An 18,558-nucleotide genomic window follows, 5' to 3' on the forward strand; every position below is an offset into this window, starting at 1 on the left:
TTTCGAGTTCCAAACAGAAGAAGACTACCACAACACCTTCTGTTAAATCCAAAGATCTGCGCTGGAAAATAACTAAATTTTTACCTTTTGTGCGATGTCACGTTGGGAAGAATCCCCCCCTTCCCCTTAGTTAATAACCGACCCTGTTGCATGTGATACGTAGCGACATCTCATCATCTTCCAGCAACCAAGAATATGCTTACAATGTAAATAATAATAATAATAAACAGGAATTTAAGAAAACTATAAACTCAACCACGAGATTTCCCGTTTCTCAACAGCAGCACCAGCTGTCACCTTCACAAAACCAAAAACTTCCACTTCATCTATCATATTATAATCAAATGTAATTACAAAAAAAAACAAAACAACAACCTGATTCCATTAAGGAATCTTTGTAGTGCTTTGACTATACTAGTGTTTTTATTGAAAGTCAAAAATCAAAAAAAGTCCAGTAGGGGTCCTACGAGAAGAAAGGTTTTGCAAAGGAATAACCCTATCATAATATCAAAATTCACCCATCAGATATGGAAAACATACAATGTTGGTGAGGATTAAATAAATATCCCATATAAAAATTAAAGCGGGCTCATAAAATCTAAAGCAAGTGGATTTCAGCAGAAGTAATTCCAAAGCTGTGTGATAGGTTATCCCGATGCTCCCGCAGCTGCTTCTTCCTTTTCAGAGTTGCCTTGTTCCTCTTTTGCAAACTCCTCGATCAGCATGCGTTGTCTCCGTGTCAAGTTCCTGCACGATAGACAGAATATAGAACAACAGATAACTAGCTAGTGAACTCAGAAGATTATTAAGATTAGACATGCAAAAAATAAATATGACTTACACTGGAATCACGACACTAAAGTGAACATATTGGTCTCCATAGTATGAACTGCTCCTCGTCTTTATTCCTGCAGACCATAAGCTCTATTTTAATATCTACCTCATTCTTTTACCTTTCCGGATAAAATTGACCTATCGGTAAATAGCACTAATTCTCGGCAAAGTAAAGAAAATTTAGTGGCATATCCTGGCTATGTTACCTTTTCCCTTCAAAACAACTTTCTGACCAGGTTGAGTACCAGGCTTAACCTGTAAACAAGCACACTCAGCACATTAAGTGCTTCGAAGCATTCAGATGATCCTACATGAAATCTCAAAACTGAGTCCGACAAACCTTAAGAACTACATCTCCTGTGAGAGTTGGCACTTGAACAGTCCCTCCTAACATTGCCTGCAAGTTTAACATATTGTTGAAGTAACATTATTCTCAATCAAGGAAAAGGTCTCTCAAAAGGCTGGTTTGCCAAATGAACCAAGGATAAAAAGCTATTGTGTTAAGATATCAAAAAACAAAGCAGCATCCGGATCTGCTGCATTACATCTGAAGGAAAATCCTTGGGACCTACCAGAGAATGCATGCCTATGAGCAATGCCATTGAGTTGTCTAGGCAGGTGAAAAACAGAAAGTACATAGAAAAGGCTACATAGCTCTCTAATATTGGGCTGGTTTGTCAAACGGATTTATAAGAAACTGCAAGTCAGTCAACAGGTGCTTGTTACAGCTGTCAAGTCAGTGTGCTGCGAAGAGGAGTGGATTGTGTTCAAAACCTCCAGACATAGGATCTATGTTTAACTAGTTTCTAACCGATAATAACTAATAGAATGTGTTTCATAATGTGCACCACTATCAGTATACATTTCCATGACTCCCATATCATATGCTGTATTTTTTCTCCTGTTTCTCCTATCAGTACTGTTTTCGCTAGCAGGATATTTATTTTCAAAGCCGACACATTAAATTGGAGAGCAACCAACACACATGCATTATAATATTATAATGATAAGACACATGATAACTATGAAGATATAGTACATAATGTTACTGTCCCTGATCAAACAAAAAAAAATGAATTTCAGACAAATTGAATTCATTTTCCAGTAGTCTTACCAACTAGTGCAGAGAAGGGCAAAGGCAGGAAAAAACTTCAAACCTAAGAATTCAGTGTACCATATTTTTGGTAGAAAGGCATGTAACACATCGGTTCCTTCCTATAACTCGATGGAAGCAATGGAACCCAGACAAAACCCCTCTAAGTTCAAGAAGCATGATTGATGATGAAGGTTACAGAACAAAAGCTCTAAATACCTGAGTGACACTTAGAACAGCATCAACAAGAATATTGGCTTTGTCCCTGCGGAAAACAGGATCCTCCCGAACCTAAAACAGGATTTGAGAGGATTAGCATGTTCACCTTTTAGTTCAGTGATGTACACCATTATAAACAAGTCGCCAACCTTAATAGTAACATAGAGATCGCCGGGTTGATTGCTCTCAGGATCAGCACCACCACTTCTGTATATTTTAATAGTTTCATTGTCATCCACCCCTGAATATACAAATGTGATCAAATAAGCTATGTACCACATATATTGTTATGCAAACTAAACTAAGATAACACGAACAAGCATAGACACATTGTACTCAGTCTTCTATGTTCAGTAAGGAACCAATGCTTCCATGACAAGTGGTTACATTTTCAGTTATTAAATCAACAAGTTGGTTGTAACAAAAAAAGACAATTCACATATTCTATAGATTACAATAATTGTTCTTGGATTGATACAAACACTAAAAATTGAAAAATAAGAAGCGAGCAAAGAGTAGTTTTTATTGAAACTTCCATCGGAACCACTTGTGTGCTCTTTCACCCAGCTAGATGTCAACTGCACAAGCAAGTTTGAGAACAGAAGCGGCAAAAGCTAGCATGTGCCATAAAAACAGATGTTTCATAGAGGCAAGCAGATTCAAATTTGGCATCCACCATAAAATTTCTTCTTATATCAATTGCTCATAAATTTCTTCATATTGGTTCGCTTTGGAGATAGAGAAGAAAAATTTATGGAATAAATCCAACATACCAGCCATCACATCCACTTTAACTGACTTTGTTCCTCCAACAACTCTCTGTCCTTTGCATGATTTGCAGAAGCTCTACAACATAATAGAAAAATGGAGTTTCATCATCAAGCATATTTTTGCTATACAGAAGAAATTTGTGATGTCATCAAATGGACCTACAATATGTGGACATGTTTACTATTAAATGCATATTCATCATGAGTGAAACCTGACAATAAGGAATGACTTCACTACACTAATTTTTTTCTGACTAGACCCCTTCATTATGTCAAGTTCCACATTAAGCCCTTGGATGCCTGGTACCAATTTGAGAGCTAACCACCTAGTGGAGCATCCAGGACTTGAATACAAACAGTCAAATCACAAGATAATTATATACTTATGCATGCAGATGTTTTATATAAAAATATACATACATCTATGTATTGACAAAGAATAAGATTATTTTAATGAAAATAAAACTCATGATGCATTTGTTAATAGACACTCTGATTAAAACCTAACAAAATACAACTAAACAGATAAAGCTTAACAGCCAGCGCCCTTTCATCTTCAAAGTTCCTCTTCTAACACAATATTTACTTATCATGACATCTAATTTTCAAGAATTATCTCACAGTGAACCTTCAAACAGCTGTTTTAAACATTTTTCTCAAGATGCTTGTTCAGCTAAAATCTCAGTTCTAAAGTGTGCTCCTCTTGTTTTATGCAAACCATGCCAACTTTCCATGGAAGAATATTTTGAGACTTGATATAAGTACAAGATTTCATGATAACCATGAATTCACTCAAGAATGCAAGCATGCAGAAGGAATGTGGTTTGCCATGTTCCGAGTCGAGACATACACAAGATTTCATCTTAAAACAAATTGATACATAAAACATATTTACCTTTACATGTTTCCCAGATCCCCCACAGTGTGAACATGTAGTCTGCAACCTCAAGGGACCATTTTGCATGAAAATCTGTGGACATACGAGAACACCACAGTTAACTGTAGGAAACGTCACTCAATAGAAAAGATAAATGGAGCATGATATTTTATTGTCTAACCATTCCTGAGCCTCTACAAGGCCTACATGTTTCAGGTCTGGTTCCAGGAGGAACACCAGTCCCACCTGCCAAGAAGGAAAAAGTGTGTCCATGGTGTCACTGTGTGTTGGTTAAAGGTCTCAATATTTATTTAATTGGAAATGGTAGCTTTCTTGAAAAAAGAATGTCATACCACAGGCATTACAATTTACAGGAGCCTGAAATGTGACTGTTTTTGTGCACCCTTGAACTGCTTCCATAAATGATATTTCAAGAGAAACCTACCAAAGAAAATGCCAAAAATATTTGGCAACTGGTCAATTATGAGAGAAAGTGATATAACAATTCATCAGAGACAGCAGATATAACAAGAAAGAATAGTAGAAGAGAGAGAACCTTGACATTTTGTCCTCCATAATCTGTATCTCTGAACACGTTTTTGAAAAACTGGGTACAGAAACAGAAGAAACAATAAGAATGCATATTTGCATCCATACGTTTGTTGTGCATGACTCGTATAAATAACTGAATAAGTTCACTGACTTTTGAGAACTTCAACTGTATAGACTTGTGCATCAAATCAGATCCTCAGGATTGTATAAGGATACAAAAGCAAGTACATACAAACGACGCTTTTGTTCAAAAATTGCAGCTGAGACTGCTAATATAGCTATCTCGGGTCAACGAAAACTATCTCATTGTATCATCCCAAATATATATTAGATATACATACACTAAACAAGGACATGTGATGCAGATAGAAAGACCATAAAGAAAAGTCTACATACATCATTCATGCCGAAGATGTCTTCAAATGGATTGCCAAATCCAGAACCAAATGGTCCACCTGGCCCATCAGGCCCACCACCCGAAGCAGCTTGTTCAAACGCATTGGGACCAACCTGTCAGGTATCATGTTCATAAATACTAAACCAGAAAGAAGAGCCCACAGCTACACAGGAACCTACACCTGCTCAATGAAGGGTTCAACTGAAATACTAAGCATGCAGGATAGGTAGAATTGGTAATCGAACTATAGCTGACTTTGAATCCTAACTTAATCCACAAGCACGCTCCTGTTTGGGCTAGCCACAAGCCACATACTAGATTATAACTATAAGGTCTATTATTCTATTGCAGCAAATTAAATACTTAAAACCATGCAAAGGATACAATGGAATCCCTGTAGAAAAAGTATATGGCACTATGGCAGAATTCTGATAATAGATTTAACAAATAAAGGGGTTTCTTATGTTAATAACATTAAATACAATATAATGAATGATAGAATAGTCACTGGTACTATGACAACAAGAGGAGAGACCAACAAGTTCAACAAAATTAACATCATCTTCAAAAATGGTTCAAGTGTCCTGTTTGGAGAAAGATTAGCTTTTGTTTAACCTATCCAAGGTGCTTTTTAGACACTTCAAGGTACTCCATGGAACATGGTACTACAGATTTTGCTACTATAGAGCATATTGATTTTTCATTTTCACTAGGAAGACATAATAACTGTTCAACTGAACACTTATTATGAAAGATGCAAGAAGAATCCTTCTCTAATCTAAGTTAGCACAGCTTTGTATCCAAATGTCCACATGAGATGGAATCAGTACAGAATAATTTGCCAATGAACAATTTATTTGTGATTTGAAGATAATATCTGCATCAGCAATGGATTTTGTATGTGTTTTCTGTTCTTATGAATTCTTTTGCTTCCCCCCTTTTCCATTTCACACTCGCATTCTCCTTTCTTCTATCTCATTCTGTTCACTCTAAACAACACAGTGGTAATAACAATCATTAATTGAATCAAAGAAAAGTGTGCACACATAATAAACAATCCAACAATAACTACTTGCAGTAAATATCCATCAAATAGTATAACAAACAGAACATGCAAAGAGGAGGGGCACGACACCTGATCATATAGTCTTCGTTTGTCCTCATCTTTCAAGACCTGGGAAAGGCATACTTCATGTTTTAATGCTTTTGGCATTTTAATTAGACAACTAAATTTCCTACCAAATCAGATCAGTTTTTTTATCACGTGTGCTTAAGACATATCTAAGGTTATTTAACCTCATAAGCATGCTGAACTTCTTGGAACTTCTTCTCTGCATCAGCATCATCCTTGTTGGTGTCTGGATGGAGTTTCTTGGCTAGCTGCATAGACAATATACCTATTGATTTTACAGAATCTAAAAACTGGACATGCTTCATGCTGTAAGGACAAAGAGAAATAATGACTTGAACATGTGCACTGTGTTTGTGTACTCATCATTCTTCCTACAAATACTCAAGAATACTGCCAGGCAAAGCATCAATTTTCATGACAGACAACCATCTGTATTATCATTGACAGAAATCATTGACAGAGAAATTTGCAGACGGATCAACATCTATACTTAACTCATTATTACAGAACAGATATCAAACGATTCTAACCAAAACCTTTATTTCCACACTAGCAAACATTCTTCATTAGATCTTGCCAAAGGACATTGAGTTCGCATCACATCAACTTTGGATTGACATTCTATTGGAAAATAAAGTAGACAATCTACTCTCTACAAAACCAATCACCATTGGTGAGGAATTGACAACTTTTGTCTGTCGCTAAGTCTCTTCGAAGGGTTTTCAAACATGTGTAGAACTCCTTTGTTGGGTAACTAAGAGAACTGGAGTGTACTATATTTCGCCCAACTCTCAAGAGTTAAAAAAGCTAAGAGTACTTGACTTAGCCTGCCTCCTCGAGAGTTATACTTCGTGCATTAAATCGGTTACTAGCCTTCACCTGCTCTTTATTCACACTTGAAGCACCTGAAATGTTTGCACTCCTTGCGTTGAGTTAACTACTGTAATTTGCCTTCTCATTATCACTTAACTTTTAGAGTGCAAGAAGTTTTGCTCGAAAAAAACAAAATTTTATCGACTGAAGCGAGTCTCTGTTGGTTTTGGTTGCCTCTAGGGCTGTACCGCCTTCTCCATCATTTTTGTCACCTATCCTCTGAGCAGAAAGAGTACAGCACCGTGTACATTCTTTGGCTGAGCACTCTTGCATTGACCCAAACCCGAAATCCCCCAATTTTGGCTATCTTGATGAGAAGCACGTCGACATCAGTATTACGAAGTTCCTTGACCTCTATCTTTCTGCCTTGTCTTAGTACTTGGAGTTTACCTCTGTCTAGCTCCTCGACCCCTTCCACGACCATGCGCTCTCCCACCATGAGAGTAAAGGACCGATGACTTCACAAAAGTCCCGCCTCTACAATACGATAGTGCTACCATGGCGATGATTACTATTCATCTCCTTGCATCTACGTCCCTTTCTTCATGATTGATATATCTGCCTTTGCAACACTATAGCACTCCTCCGAGTCCAACTTTAACTTAATCGATGCTTGGTGTTAGGTAGCTAAATCCCTTTAGACTTATCATCGCTTCCTCGCCACTTTCCACCACCTGCTTCAATACCTCTATGCTCTTCGAGAAATTCCCTTTAGTCGATCAAAAGACAAACTGCAACTTCTATGCATGGCTTCGCTATCATATTGCAAGGGTCACATCGATAACGTTCTCCTTTGTGTCCTCGGTAGTAACATTCACTCACTCGGCCTTGTCCTCCGACTTGCCGAGCTCCCTCGAGTGATTCTAGCTCTGAAGCAGTTCAACTCTCCAACTGCTCCGAGCATACCTCTATATGATCATGTCCCCCCAATGTGACTCACTAGTGATTGCTCTCAAAATCCATCTCGGTGGTACACAACACTCATATGCTGATGACTAAGGTTTTTATCCGATATAATATCCGATGCATGCATAGAAAACCCGCCTTTGCAATGTCATGGCAATCACTCCTTCAATCCAAAACCCTTCTTGTCGTTGTATTGTTCATCGAAGTGATACTCCTAATAGCTCCCAATTATATCTTCGTATAATCAAGTCCCACATGGGACTTCTCCTGTGTGTGATATTGCCTCAAACTGTTCCACCATGATCCACTGCACCATGTCGCTTCCTAATGACATCTTCATTGTATTCTAATCTTTGTATGATGAACTCAGACTGTGATCTCTCCATGTGTGGCCTCCGCCACATTTGTTTATTTTCGTCCCTTTGGCAATCAACCTTCGTCCACCCGCTCTCGTATGACACACAGACGAAGTACAACTCTAACGAAGTACAACTCTTGGACAATCCATCGCCTAGTAGCTCTCGAAGTCCATCAACTTTGTTGAAAATTAGTGTGCCATTGTCTGGATCTTGGGCCCCTACCTCTAACATAATCTCTATTACGCACAGGTTCCTTCGCGACAGCTCAATGGCAACACTACAATATATTCTTCAAGAGTACCCACCTCCGTGTCCTCTTGACCCGCGTTAAGACCTTTTGACTATAACTTCGCCTCTGCAAGTTCAGTCACTTTAGTCCCTCCATCAATTGCTTCTGAGATAAGGTGCAAGTGCCTCAAAGTTTCCTTCATCTTTGGCACCATGCAAGATGAGTCCACTCCATCAAAACGACAAACCCATGGAATGAAATAATCTCACTCTTTGCCTCTGCAAAAGTTCATGTGCTTGACCTCTGTCCAAGGAAAGCTTCACGCATCCACTTTATTATCTATATACTATTTCGACTCCCTTCATGCAATTTAAGCACTTCACCAAGTTCCGCCCAAGTTGTTTCGCTCCTTGATTTGCATTGAGTTGATGGTGGCCCTTGCGCCCACCAATCCACAGGTCAACCTTTCATTGAGTATAATCTCCACATCGGCTCTAAGTGTACCTTTGCTTGGTGTTGTCTTGGGTTACTCCCCCACTTGATCTCACAAGGCATCTACCAATGCATTACCCTCATGCGAGATCATATGACGACTCCTCACCGCTTGCTCGATCCATTGAGCTTTATAGAGATATTGTCTTGAGGTACCCCCTCAATATGTGCAATCTGTTGCACATGGTTCTCCCTTTGGAGAACCGGGGCTTATACCTTATGGATATTTATCCCATTTGAGCAACTTTTCTTTTCCAAAGTCCTTTTCTCTGAAAGTTTCGGAGACCACCATCCCCTTGGACTACTCCGCCTCGCTGAACAAACTGTGTATTGTTTCATCATTACAAATGCACTTGTTAGATTATGACTCTTCACCAATACAAGCCCCACTGCACCCCTCAAGGCCTAGTAACATGTTGAACCTGTTGCATACTTCAGGCTCCTACGAACGTATCCTTCATATCCCGTAGAGAGTTTTCATACTCCATGACACTGAGTTTCGATTGCCTTGGGATGGCCACAGGCAATCTATTGTCCACATATAAGCCATTGCATGAGTACCAAATTCTTCGAGTTAGCAATTTTCATCACCTCTATGAGCTTTGTACAACTCTTTCAGTAGCCAAGCAACTTATCCCTCCTTACACAATCTCATCCTTTGCCAAGCACCCCCGCTTATCTTGAGTACCATCAAGTTTACCAATGTTGAGTTTTACTCTAACTCAGTCATCCCAACCTTTGTGCGCTATGCGTTCTTCCTAGCTCTCTTGTCCTCGTGGTGTCACTCACACAAAGAGGTGGCGAATCGTCTGAATACCAATCTTGAATGCCCGCTCCTCTAAGAAACTCTTTTCCCTACATCTCTACGCCCCCTTCTCTCATACAGTCGCGTGCTGACCGCCCTCAATGCAACCCCGTAAGGTCTCCATGTTTGCATGTCAAGTGTTTCTAAGTGTGTCCATCCTACTCTAATACTATATGTCACGAACTTAGCTAGTTTTGCTTAAGTCGTGCGACACTCTTACATGTCCATCTGAAAATAATCAGACTCCCTGAAATCTCTTATGATCCCTTAGGGACCTACAAAAGAGAAAACAGATTAGAGGAAGCGCTTAACTCGAGATCCCACAAGCAAACACTTCAGCAAACACTTAATGGGTCATGCAAATTACAAACATAAATTTCGTAAGCTCTAAACGATTGGACAACAAAAGGTCCAACGTGATTCGCCATTGCCAAAAACCCCCACAAGTACCCACATGACACTGTTGCGGAACAAGACAGTGAACCAACCCTAGACACTACCCCAAAAGCCCATTCGATTATGCCACTCAATTAGCTCCAAGGTGTTATGTTAGTTGACACTCTGCACCGCTCTGTAAAGCTAGAAAGCTCCCAAAATGATTGTTTGGATAGTTTGTTTTTGAGCAGTTTTGCCTCTGTGCAACGACTACATACAACTTGTGTTTATAGGAATAAAACGACCACAAAGGCCAACCAAAGTTATTAGGTAAAGCATAGAAAATAGGATCTAGAGACAATTCCAACAACATCAACTTCAAATGTGATCGCCATCTAGCATCCTCAAACTCTCACAGAACCTTTCCGGTGACTAATTACAGGTTATCACTAAATGAATCAACTCCTATTCCCTAAAAGTTCACGAAAGGTCAATAAGTAAAATTCAAATGTCAACATATGATATATCAACAGTCAATTTATAATGCCACTCTTCATGGCTCCTAATGTAATTTTGGTGTGCGATCATGGTCGACCAGTTCAAAATAGACGTGCATTATTGTTTTTAGTTTATGCTTATTGTGAAATTTTTATATCATTATGAAAAATGCAAGAAATGTGGCACTATGCTTGTTGTAACACGCACTGAAGGTATCTAAAGCCACCTCATTAAAGAACTATGTAAACAACAAACCATAATCAAACTCCAGTTAGAACTGTAAGACTAAATACGAAAAGCACCAACACAAGAAGCGCACAACTATTATAAAATGATAAAAAATCAGAAGCAGCAGTTTACAACTTGGAAACCTACCGCATAGTAAGCTTTCTTGATATCTGAAGCACTTGCGTCCTTGCTCACACCAAGGACATCGTAAAAATCCCTCAAAAGCAGTGATCGTGTTCCTATCGATCACAAAATGCAAAATCGCAAGCGAAAACAAAACGTCTTCGTTAATCACATTGTGAAAGAAAAAAATCTATTCCCTGATTCAAAGAGAAGCATAGTATGCCATACCATGAAATGACCTGCTCGGGGAAAAAAGGCTGCGGAAAGCACCATCCAATGTTCCTCGTTTCGACCTCGCTACACAAATTACGACTTGATCGCATTCAAGTCGAAAAAAATATAGACTTTACAGTATTACTAGGAAGAAATTATAGGTTATTCCATCATCCCCAATCCCACAAAAGCCCGGCTCACCTGCCTCGGATCTTCCATTCGTAAAACTCCTACAGGAACTGCACTTGCCCGACGCTAACCGGCATGAGGAGTCCTCCAACTGCAAAGAAGCAACAAAAGATGAGATCTCCGGAACCGAGACACGTAAGAAGAAGACGACGAAACAAAGGGGGAAGTCGATCTCACGGAAGGAATCGGCGAATCCTCGATGAGCTTCGATCGGAGGGACCTCCGGGCGAACCAGAAGACAAGCCGCGCGCCTCCGGTCCTCATCGTGGGTGAAAGTGACGTCGCCGGAGCTCAGCCGTGGAAATCTAGAGTTCCACCGCCTGGGTTTAGCGGAGGGGCGCGTCCGAGACCGACGCCGATATGTTGGCACAGCGGGTGTCGTTCGTGGGGAAGTAGCGTCGTAATAAAAGTGTCAATTAGGGTACTCGACGCTATATTCACCAGTACGGTCAGTCATCCTCCTCGATGGCAGGGCTGTCCACTACTGAGTCCACGAGGGACCCTATGGTATATCACTGGGTGTGTGGGAACTCTGTGAGCGTGATTTTAAGCTGGACCCGGAAAGTTCTGGAGAATCCGCACGTGGGTCTACAAGGCCTCAGCAAGCAAGTTGATGGACCGAGTGGGATCCATTATGCCAGCCCATCAGCCCAATTATGAGCGATTCATAAATAAATAAATAAATATGCTTATTTGTGATACCAAATTGAATAGAGAGGTTTTTTTTATTTTTATATAAAGCAAAAAAGTAACACTATATAACATTAACCAATAAAAAAAAATGGAAGAGCTACAAGCCTCCGTAGAAAGCCAAAAACAAAACATGGGGAGCGACTTGCCCTACAAAAATTAGCATGACTGTGAGCAATAAGATTAAGTGATCTGCAAAAATGATTGAAGAATGCTGCTACATTCAACCTGACAGTTTAGCTGATAGAAACTTTGACTATTGATATCAAGGTTTGAGGATCAAATCACATCTTCATCACCTACCGTTTGCAAATGCAAAAGAAAGAAAACATCACAAGTCTTTCTTCTCTTTACACAACAAAAAACACTGGTTTTCCTTTACATCAACAAGATATCATCATCATTTACTTTGCATAAACAGTTCTGTATAATATATATGTTTTTTGGAAAGGAGAATCTTCAGTAATCAAAAGTAGCTGAAGATAATTAGAGAGTCATCTGACAAAAAACTGTTAAATTCAGCTCCCCAACAACGACCAAAATTAGCGGAAATCTTATTGTTTATATTGACTAAACTCCACCATTTAACCTCTTGAGCGAGCTTCAAAATATCAGCTCTGTAATGTGCCATTTCAACCAGAGCACAGGAAGACGCACTTGTGCAAGAGGTGGTGGTGTGAGGACCAAGTTCTTCCCAGTACCATTGCTGCAGTTTCATGCAGATACCCATCTGCAGCGGAAGTCATTTCTGGAGCAAATATCAGAGAGATCAATGAACGCAAATATTCAGATTCAAGTAGCATATTCAGGTGGAAGACCATAGATGTATTCTCAATCTACAGAGAGATAGGTGACTCACCTAGATTCACTGGAAGGCATCTCCTTCAAACGCTTCAAGGCGTAACGATCCACAGGCTGATTACGATTTGCAAGTTGCACCTGAAAGAAACCACATATCAACAAATGGTACATATTGTGAGAAGAAACAAGTACACATAAGAAACTGATGTATGTGCTGATGGTGCTCAAAGTATCGTTCTCATTGAACATGATGGCTGCTGTGTCTCAGCCTTTTGACTTGCATGGCAACATGGACACAAGGATTACACTTTACCTTCAGTAGCTAACTGTAGAAGACAGCATAACAAGAGCTAAAAAGATCTTTACTCGAAAGATAATGAAGCATATACACTTAGTTAACTATATAAGCGTTTTATTAAGATATGCAAGCATATAAGGTTAATTAACCAGGTGAACACTGAAAGTTTACTAGCATTTCAATCCTATCAAAGGTATGCATTATGTTAAGGATAAAATTTTCGCTACTACATGGTACAAGATAATAAAAAAGAAGGTTCAGAGTACAAGGCTCACATCAGCGCAGGATAACATTATATAACATAGTACAAGCCAAATTTACAGTGAATTCATTTCAGAAATTCCAAAAAATGCGATTTTAGCATATTCTGCAAGAGCCCTAGAATATAAATGTAACATTCCAAAGAATGTATTGTACACAATTTTTTTATGTTTTATGGTGTTGATATCAATTTGATCCAAACATAACACTCCCCTGATGCTATTCTACCGGCACAAATTATTCCATAAACATGCTGGTCTGATTTGTAAGATCAAACATCCAAGTGAGTCTTTGCTCAATCACAAGCAGATCAAGAACCAAATCACCCTCAACATTCCTGACTTAGATTTCACTCTCAGGTGATATGTACCAATCGTGTTGTTGTAAGATCAAAGCATATGTTACAAGGTCATGAAAGAGCTAGACTAATCAGGCAAAGCAGTTCCTCTTTCCAAGTTGTTCTTGATCTCCAGAGTGTATTTTCCAAAGGCTCTCTCGATCTTCTTATTGAAGTGCTCGTTTCTATCATTGATTGAATCAATGTCCTTCTCTTCGTGGAACTTCCGCCTCCTGCTAAATGACTTGCGCTTTGCTTCCCTGTCCTGAAGTTCCTTTACCATTCGGTCAATGTTTTCCTCAGGGATTTTGGTTGCCTGCACAAGAAAAACAGATGGAACCAGATTACTTGCTGTATAATTTTTACCAATGTCCACAGGGTCCGGTTAGTATCTGTGATGAGGTACCTTGCCATACTGAAGACTAGAAGCCTCACGATAGAACTCTGGATCAGCTTCCTTTGCTTCGTTATATGCCTCCATATCACACTCAATGTTCTTTACCCGCTTTTTGTGAGCATTGTAGAGTGTTTTCTGGTTAAAAACTGTTTAAAAAAATTTTTTAGTTGGTCAGCAGATATTAGATTGAAGCTCCAAGAAAAACTGGGATGTATTCAGAACAAAGAACAAGCACATAAAAATTATACATATACATATACACATACATATACATACATATATACATATATATATATATATATATATATATATATATATATAATTCTGGTAAGAGACCTCAAAATTACTGTTGCCTCCATGTAAAACTTGACAGGACTACATATTCTAGATTTCTTTTGCTATAGATATCTTACTGCTAACTAATATATCTTGATTTCAAATCAGGAAATCAAACAAATATGTCATGCAATGATTAATCATTAAAACCTAATAAAATTTCAATGTGGTCTGACTGGCATATGAACAACAGAAGAAATTAGAAGTTTAGAACAAACTTAGAAACTCTGGTCTACGTTCGAACCTAGAGTACAAAAAAGAAAATAGACAAAATATATTTTGCCAACATAACGTAAGAATGTTAGCCAGCAACAAAGCATCAAACTGGAAATCGACAAAGTATAATAATTTAGATCTTACCATCCCAACCATATGGTGAAGGATCCTTTTCCCACTTCTTATACTTAGCTTCAGCCATCTCTTGTGTATCAAGCATGTAGGCCTTAGACATATCCAAGCCATTTGAATCAAGCAGCTTTCCAATCTTTTTCTTCCTTTCCTCGAGCCATTTTTGCTTCGAAATGCCCCTTGCCTCTGATGGAGCTTCCATTTTCTTTTTCTCAGCTACCATTGCCATCTGATTGGCCTTCCTTGCTTCATTCTGCAAATGTAAACATCATAAGGGGAAAAAGGAGATATAGGAAGCAATAGTTCAGATACATCAAACATCATAAAGTATATGAAGGGTTGCATTACCATCTTAAGCCTCAACTCAAACAGTTTTTTCTGCTTCTCAGTGAGATTAGGATTTCCAGATTCAGGATCATTCTGGACATGATAAGCATCACCACTATCATTCTGGTTAGCACCATTGAAGGATGAAGTAATATCATCCTTTTGTATGTCTATAATAAATTTGACTTTCATCATGTCAGAAAAATACATCCAAAACAACCATAAGACATTAATAATGATAACAATAGACTGCAATTAAATTCCTTAGGTGTTTGATTAAATATGACTCAACATGAACCATGTCTTGAAAAACCTTCGATAAAAACAATGTATGACACTTATACTGAGAGGTGCCCACTCATTTATGTCACTAGCATTTATGTGGAACACCTCGCAATGTACGGAGGTAAAACAATAAACTTGCACATAAAAGCAAAGGCTGCTCGATGGTTTCCATTTTATGTATCTTCTTTTTGTCAAGCTGTATTTCTTGTTATCAATCTTTCAGTTTCATCTGGCGAGGTAAATTTTCAGAGCCCATCACAGGAATAATCCCAGTTCATTGTATATGTATATGGACATGTACATTAATATTAATATATATTCAAGCAAAAGTTAAGATGTTTTCTTTTGTGTGGATTCAGTTTCTAGTCTGATCTACCAACTCCCCTCCAACCCTGCACACCTCCCGGCAACAGATCTCAGCATGTTAGAGAAGCTTATCTTACTTTTTCTTGTTTATCTAATCATCTTAGACAGTGATTACAGATTAGGCTGCTCTAATCATGTTTGTTACCAGTGAAAATTATTTTGCTTTCAGATAACTAATCTTAGGGGCCTAGCAGTTGGAAACTCCAGTGGTAAAAAAACCTTTAATCTAGTTTTTCAAATCCATATATCATGACCGTGAGACTTATTATATACTGGCATCAATTTGATGGCAATCGCAACATGAGACACAATGTGATACAGGAGCAAAACTCATTGTACAATAGGCTAAAATCTGCCCATTTTATAATGGAGAGTGCTGAATTCGATATGTGTTGATGGAACTTTGCTTACACAGCAAAATTGTATTCTCTCGCAAACTGATGCTACCAACATTTCTTACCAAAATGTTGAATCATTGTACAATAAAGTTTGAGACTGAGTAAATAATAGAGTGAAAATATCAAATGAACAGGAAGAATTATGCTGCAAAATGCTAACATGATCTCAACTATTTAAAATACATAACCAAATGAAGTGAAATCAACCTCAATCAACTCGTTGAGTGATTTATAAAGCTAAAAATGGGGAAGCGGATCACAGAATGAATCCATGACAAAAACAGTGTTGTCATTTCCTAAAATATTTATAATGATAAGTGTTATCATGGAACCCTCCTCAACTATTTGAAGTGTAGGAACATTAATAAAAGAAACCGAGGTTGTCATATGATATGTATAACCCGGCATGTCAGCATCCATGTTAGCACAAGTCCACATGTGGTCATCCATGTCAACATCCAGGCATGTCTCAACTCAACATCCACATTAAAGTCCAACCCACCTCTTAATCGGTAACAACTACATCGGGTCATGTCACCACAACCCCAAACCAACACGATTGTGGTTTGTTCTCAAAACCCAAATTCTTTCCTATGAGTAAGAACCCTTGAGATATGTGACACTCTCTGGACCCCAAATCAGCCACACAAAACCAACTTGAGTGTCAAAGGGTTTGTGGGGAACAACCCGATATGACTTTTGCAGGTCGAGCACCCGCAGTCATTTTTTATTTAACTCTTTCCCTGAAGTGCTATCCTCTCCATGTGACTGTCCCTGAACCAGGTCGAACCCACTTCGACGAATACGAGCAGACCACCAGAAACAACCAACACCATCAAAGAAGAAACATAATAATACCTCTCAAACTTTCTTTTGACAAGTTCTGATTACAGGAAGCATCAAGAAGAGAGCTATGCCTGCCACAGCATCTCACGATTCAGGAAATAAGCCATAACTAAACTATCGACCCTTCATATCTACTAAAAAAGCTGCAACCTTTTAACATTGAAATGAATATTTATTTGTAAAAGAGGGGACAAAAGGAACCTGATTCATTCCTCTCGATTTGATCCTTCGCCTCAGAAATCCTTTTAAAGCAGTACTCGCTGCACTCATGGTAGGGATTGGACGCGTTAACGCAATCCGGATGAACAGTTCTCTCTTCCGGCTCCTTCGAGCTATCCTCATTCTCCCCTATAATTAATCGAAAAAAAGGAAAAAGAATTCTAATTCTCCACACAAATAATTCTGAAGCAAAATTACGAGCAGGAGAAGGAAGAAAGAAACTTTACCCTCATCGGCGTGAGATTTGGCTTCGGCTATTCGCTTGAAGCAGTAATCGACACACTCGTGGTAGGGATTAGAGGCGTTGATGCAATCCAGATGAGCTTTTCCTGCCCCCTCCATCCCCTTTAGTTCTGCTCCCTCTCCTTTGCCTTCCCCTTTCGGTCTTGGGAGAAGAGATGCAAGATAGGAAGAAAACCTAATCCTAATGAAGCCGGGTGTATACTAAGGGCTATTTAAAAATTTTCTAGAACCCTTTTATATTATTTATTTATTTTTAATAAATTAATTAAAAATATTAAAAAGTTTGCATTAATCGTTTATGATATTTTCTCTCACTTAATCTATCAATCTATCAATACTTGTTTTCTCACTCTTAAGTAGCTTTTGTTCGAGAAAATTATTATACTCCGGTAAATAGTTTTATTATATGATTCGTTAGAATGATTTTAACTTACTTTTTATAATGTGCTGCAAATAAGATAGTCGAGTTAAAATATTTCTAGATGTATCTTATGGATCTGAATTATAGCTTTTTAAGTTGCTTGAAATATATTATAGATTTTAAGCCATACTAAAAGTTGTAATTTGTAGAAAATATTAATTATGGATGATTATAAAGAGCCCTTTATATTAGTGCATTAATCTCTTATGCACTTTATGTCTAAAGAATTAGAGAGGGAGGTACTGGTTATAGTTTTACCAACACCGATTTTTCAATGCTTATCTTCTCAAATTTTTTGTTTTCATCTTTTTATTTTATTCTCTACATATACTTATGTAATATCTAGAAGTTGAATGGTTGCCCACCGATAATAATTTCAAAGTGGTTTTTATTGAATGTAGACTTTTGCTATAAGTTACAATAGAATTGTGATATGCCCAACAATTAGTTGACCCTCACATAGTCCGGAAGTATTACTCTAAGAGTCAACTTATTCCTCTGGTTCGATTATTTGTCTAAGGGTAACACTTGTGTATAACTTAGATATAAACAATTTAAGTATCTTATTCTAAAATCATCACAAGAATCAAGCATCTCAATCACATTGTATTGTATGTGACTCTTAAATATTTCATCATTAATTTGGTTGTCTTATCCGTCGAATAATTTAGATTAAGAGCACTAATAAATGTTGCATACTTTAATAATCGATTACCCTATCAATCTTAATCATACTATTAGCAAGATTAATATAAAGTTCAAAGAAATACTCTCCCATAACCTCTATGGTATAGGTAATAATGACTTCAAAAGACCCATCG

At 38.2% G+C, this 18,558-nt stretch overlaps 2 protein-coding genes across 4 annotated transcripts; both read right to left on the reverse strand.

Annotated features, from left to right (window-relative positions):
* Positions 1 to 304: 304 nt before the first annotated feature.
* LOC135581694 (chaperone protein dnaJ GFA2, mitochondrial-like) lies at positions 305 to 11,562 on the reverse strand. Of its 2 annotated transcripts, none has more exons than XM_065111728.1 (18): positions 11,342 to 11,562; positions 11,177 to 11,255; positions 10,991 to 11,059; positions 10,787 to 10,878; positions 6,039 to 6,122; positions 5,878 to 5,916; positions 4,742 to 4,855; positions 4,350 to 4,400; positions 4,147 to 4,234; positions 3,975 to 4,039; positions 3,812 to 3,886; positions 2,920 to 2,992; positions 2,296 to 2,387; positions 2,147 to 2,218; positions 1,175 to 1,231; positions 1,041 to 1,089; positions 842 to 908; positions 305 to 747 (listed from the first exon to the last, which is right to left on the reverse strand). In XM_065111728.1, the coding sequence occupies exons 1-18, from the start codon at positions 11,426 to 11,428 to the stop codon at positions 648 to 650; spliced, it is 1,353 nt and encodes a 450-aa protein (XP_064967800.1). In that variant the 5' UTR covers positions 11,429 to 11,562; the 3' UTR covers positions 305 to 647. The 2 variants fall into 2 exon arrangements, with proteins under 2 accessions (XP_064967800.1, XP_064967794.1); XM_065111722.1 differs by having other exon boundaries at positions 405 to 747; positions 10,991 to 11,074.
* Positions 11,563 to 13,318: 1,756 nt separating this feature from the next.
* LOC135614393 (uncharacterized) lies at positions 13,319 to 17,499 on the reverse strand. 2 transcript variants are annotated; one of them, XM_065111740.1, is made up of 6 exons: positions 17,301 to 17,499; positions 17,056 to 17,202; positions 14,981 to 15,129; positions 14,645 to 14,885; positions 13,958 to 14,094; positions 13,319 to 13,867 (listed from the first exon to the last, which is right to left on the reverse strand). In XM_065111740.1, exons 1-6 carry the CDS (start codon positions 17,413 to 17,415, stop codon positions 13,640 to 13,642), a joined length of 1,017 nt encoding a protein of 338 aa, XP_064967812.1. In that variant the 5' UTR covers positions 17,416 to 17,499; the 3' UTR covers positions 13,319 to 13,639. The 2 variants fall into 2 exon arrangements, with proteins under 2 accessions (XP_064967812.1, XP_064967817.1); XM_065111745.1 differs by having other exon boundaries at positions 14,981 to 15,052; positions 17,301 to 17,439.
* Between the last annotated feature and the right edge of the window lie 1,059 nt (positions 17,500 to 18,558).

The sequence above is a fragment of the Musa acuminata genome, chromosome BXJ1-3, assembly GCF_036884655.1.
Source record: "Musa acuminata AAA Group cultivar baxijiao chromosome BXJ1-3, Cavendish_Baxijiao_AAA, whole genome shotgun sequence".
Classification (NCBI taxonomy): domain Eukaryota; kingdom Viridiplantae; phylum Streptophyta; class Magnoliopsida; order Zingiberales; family Musaceae; genus Musa; species Musa acuminata.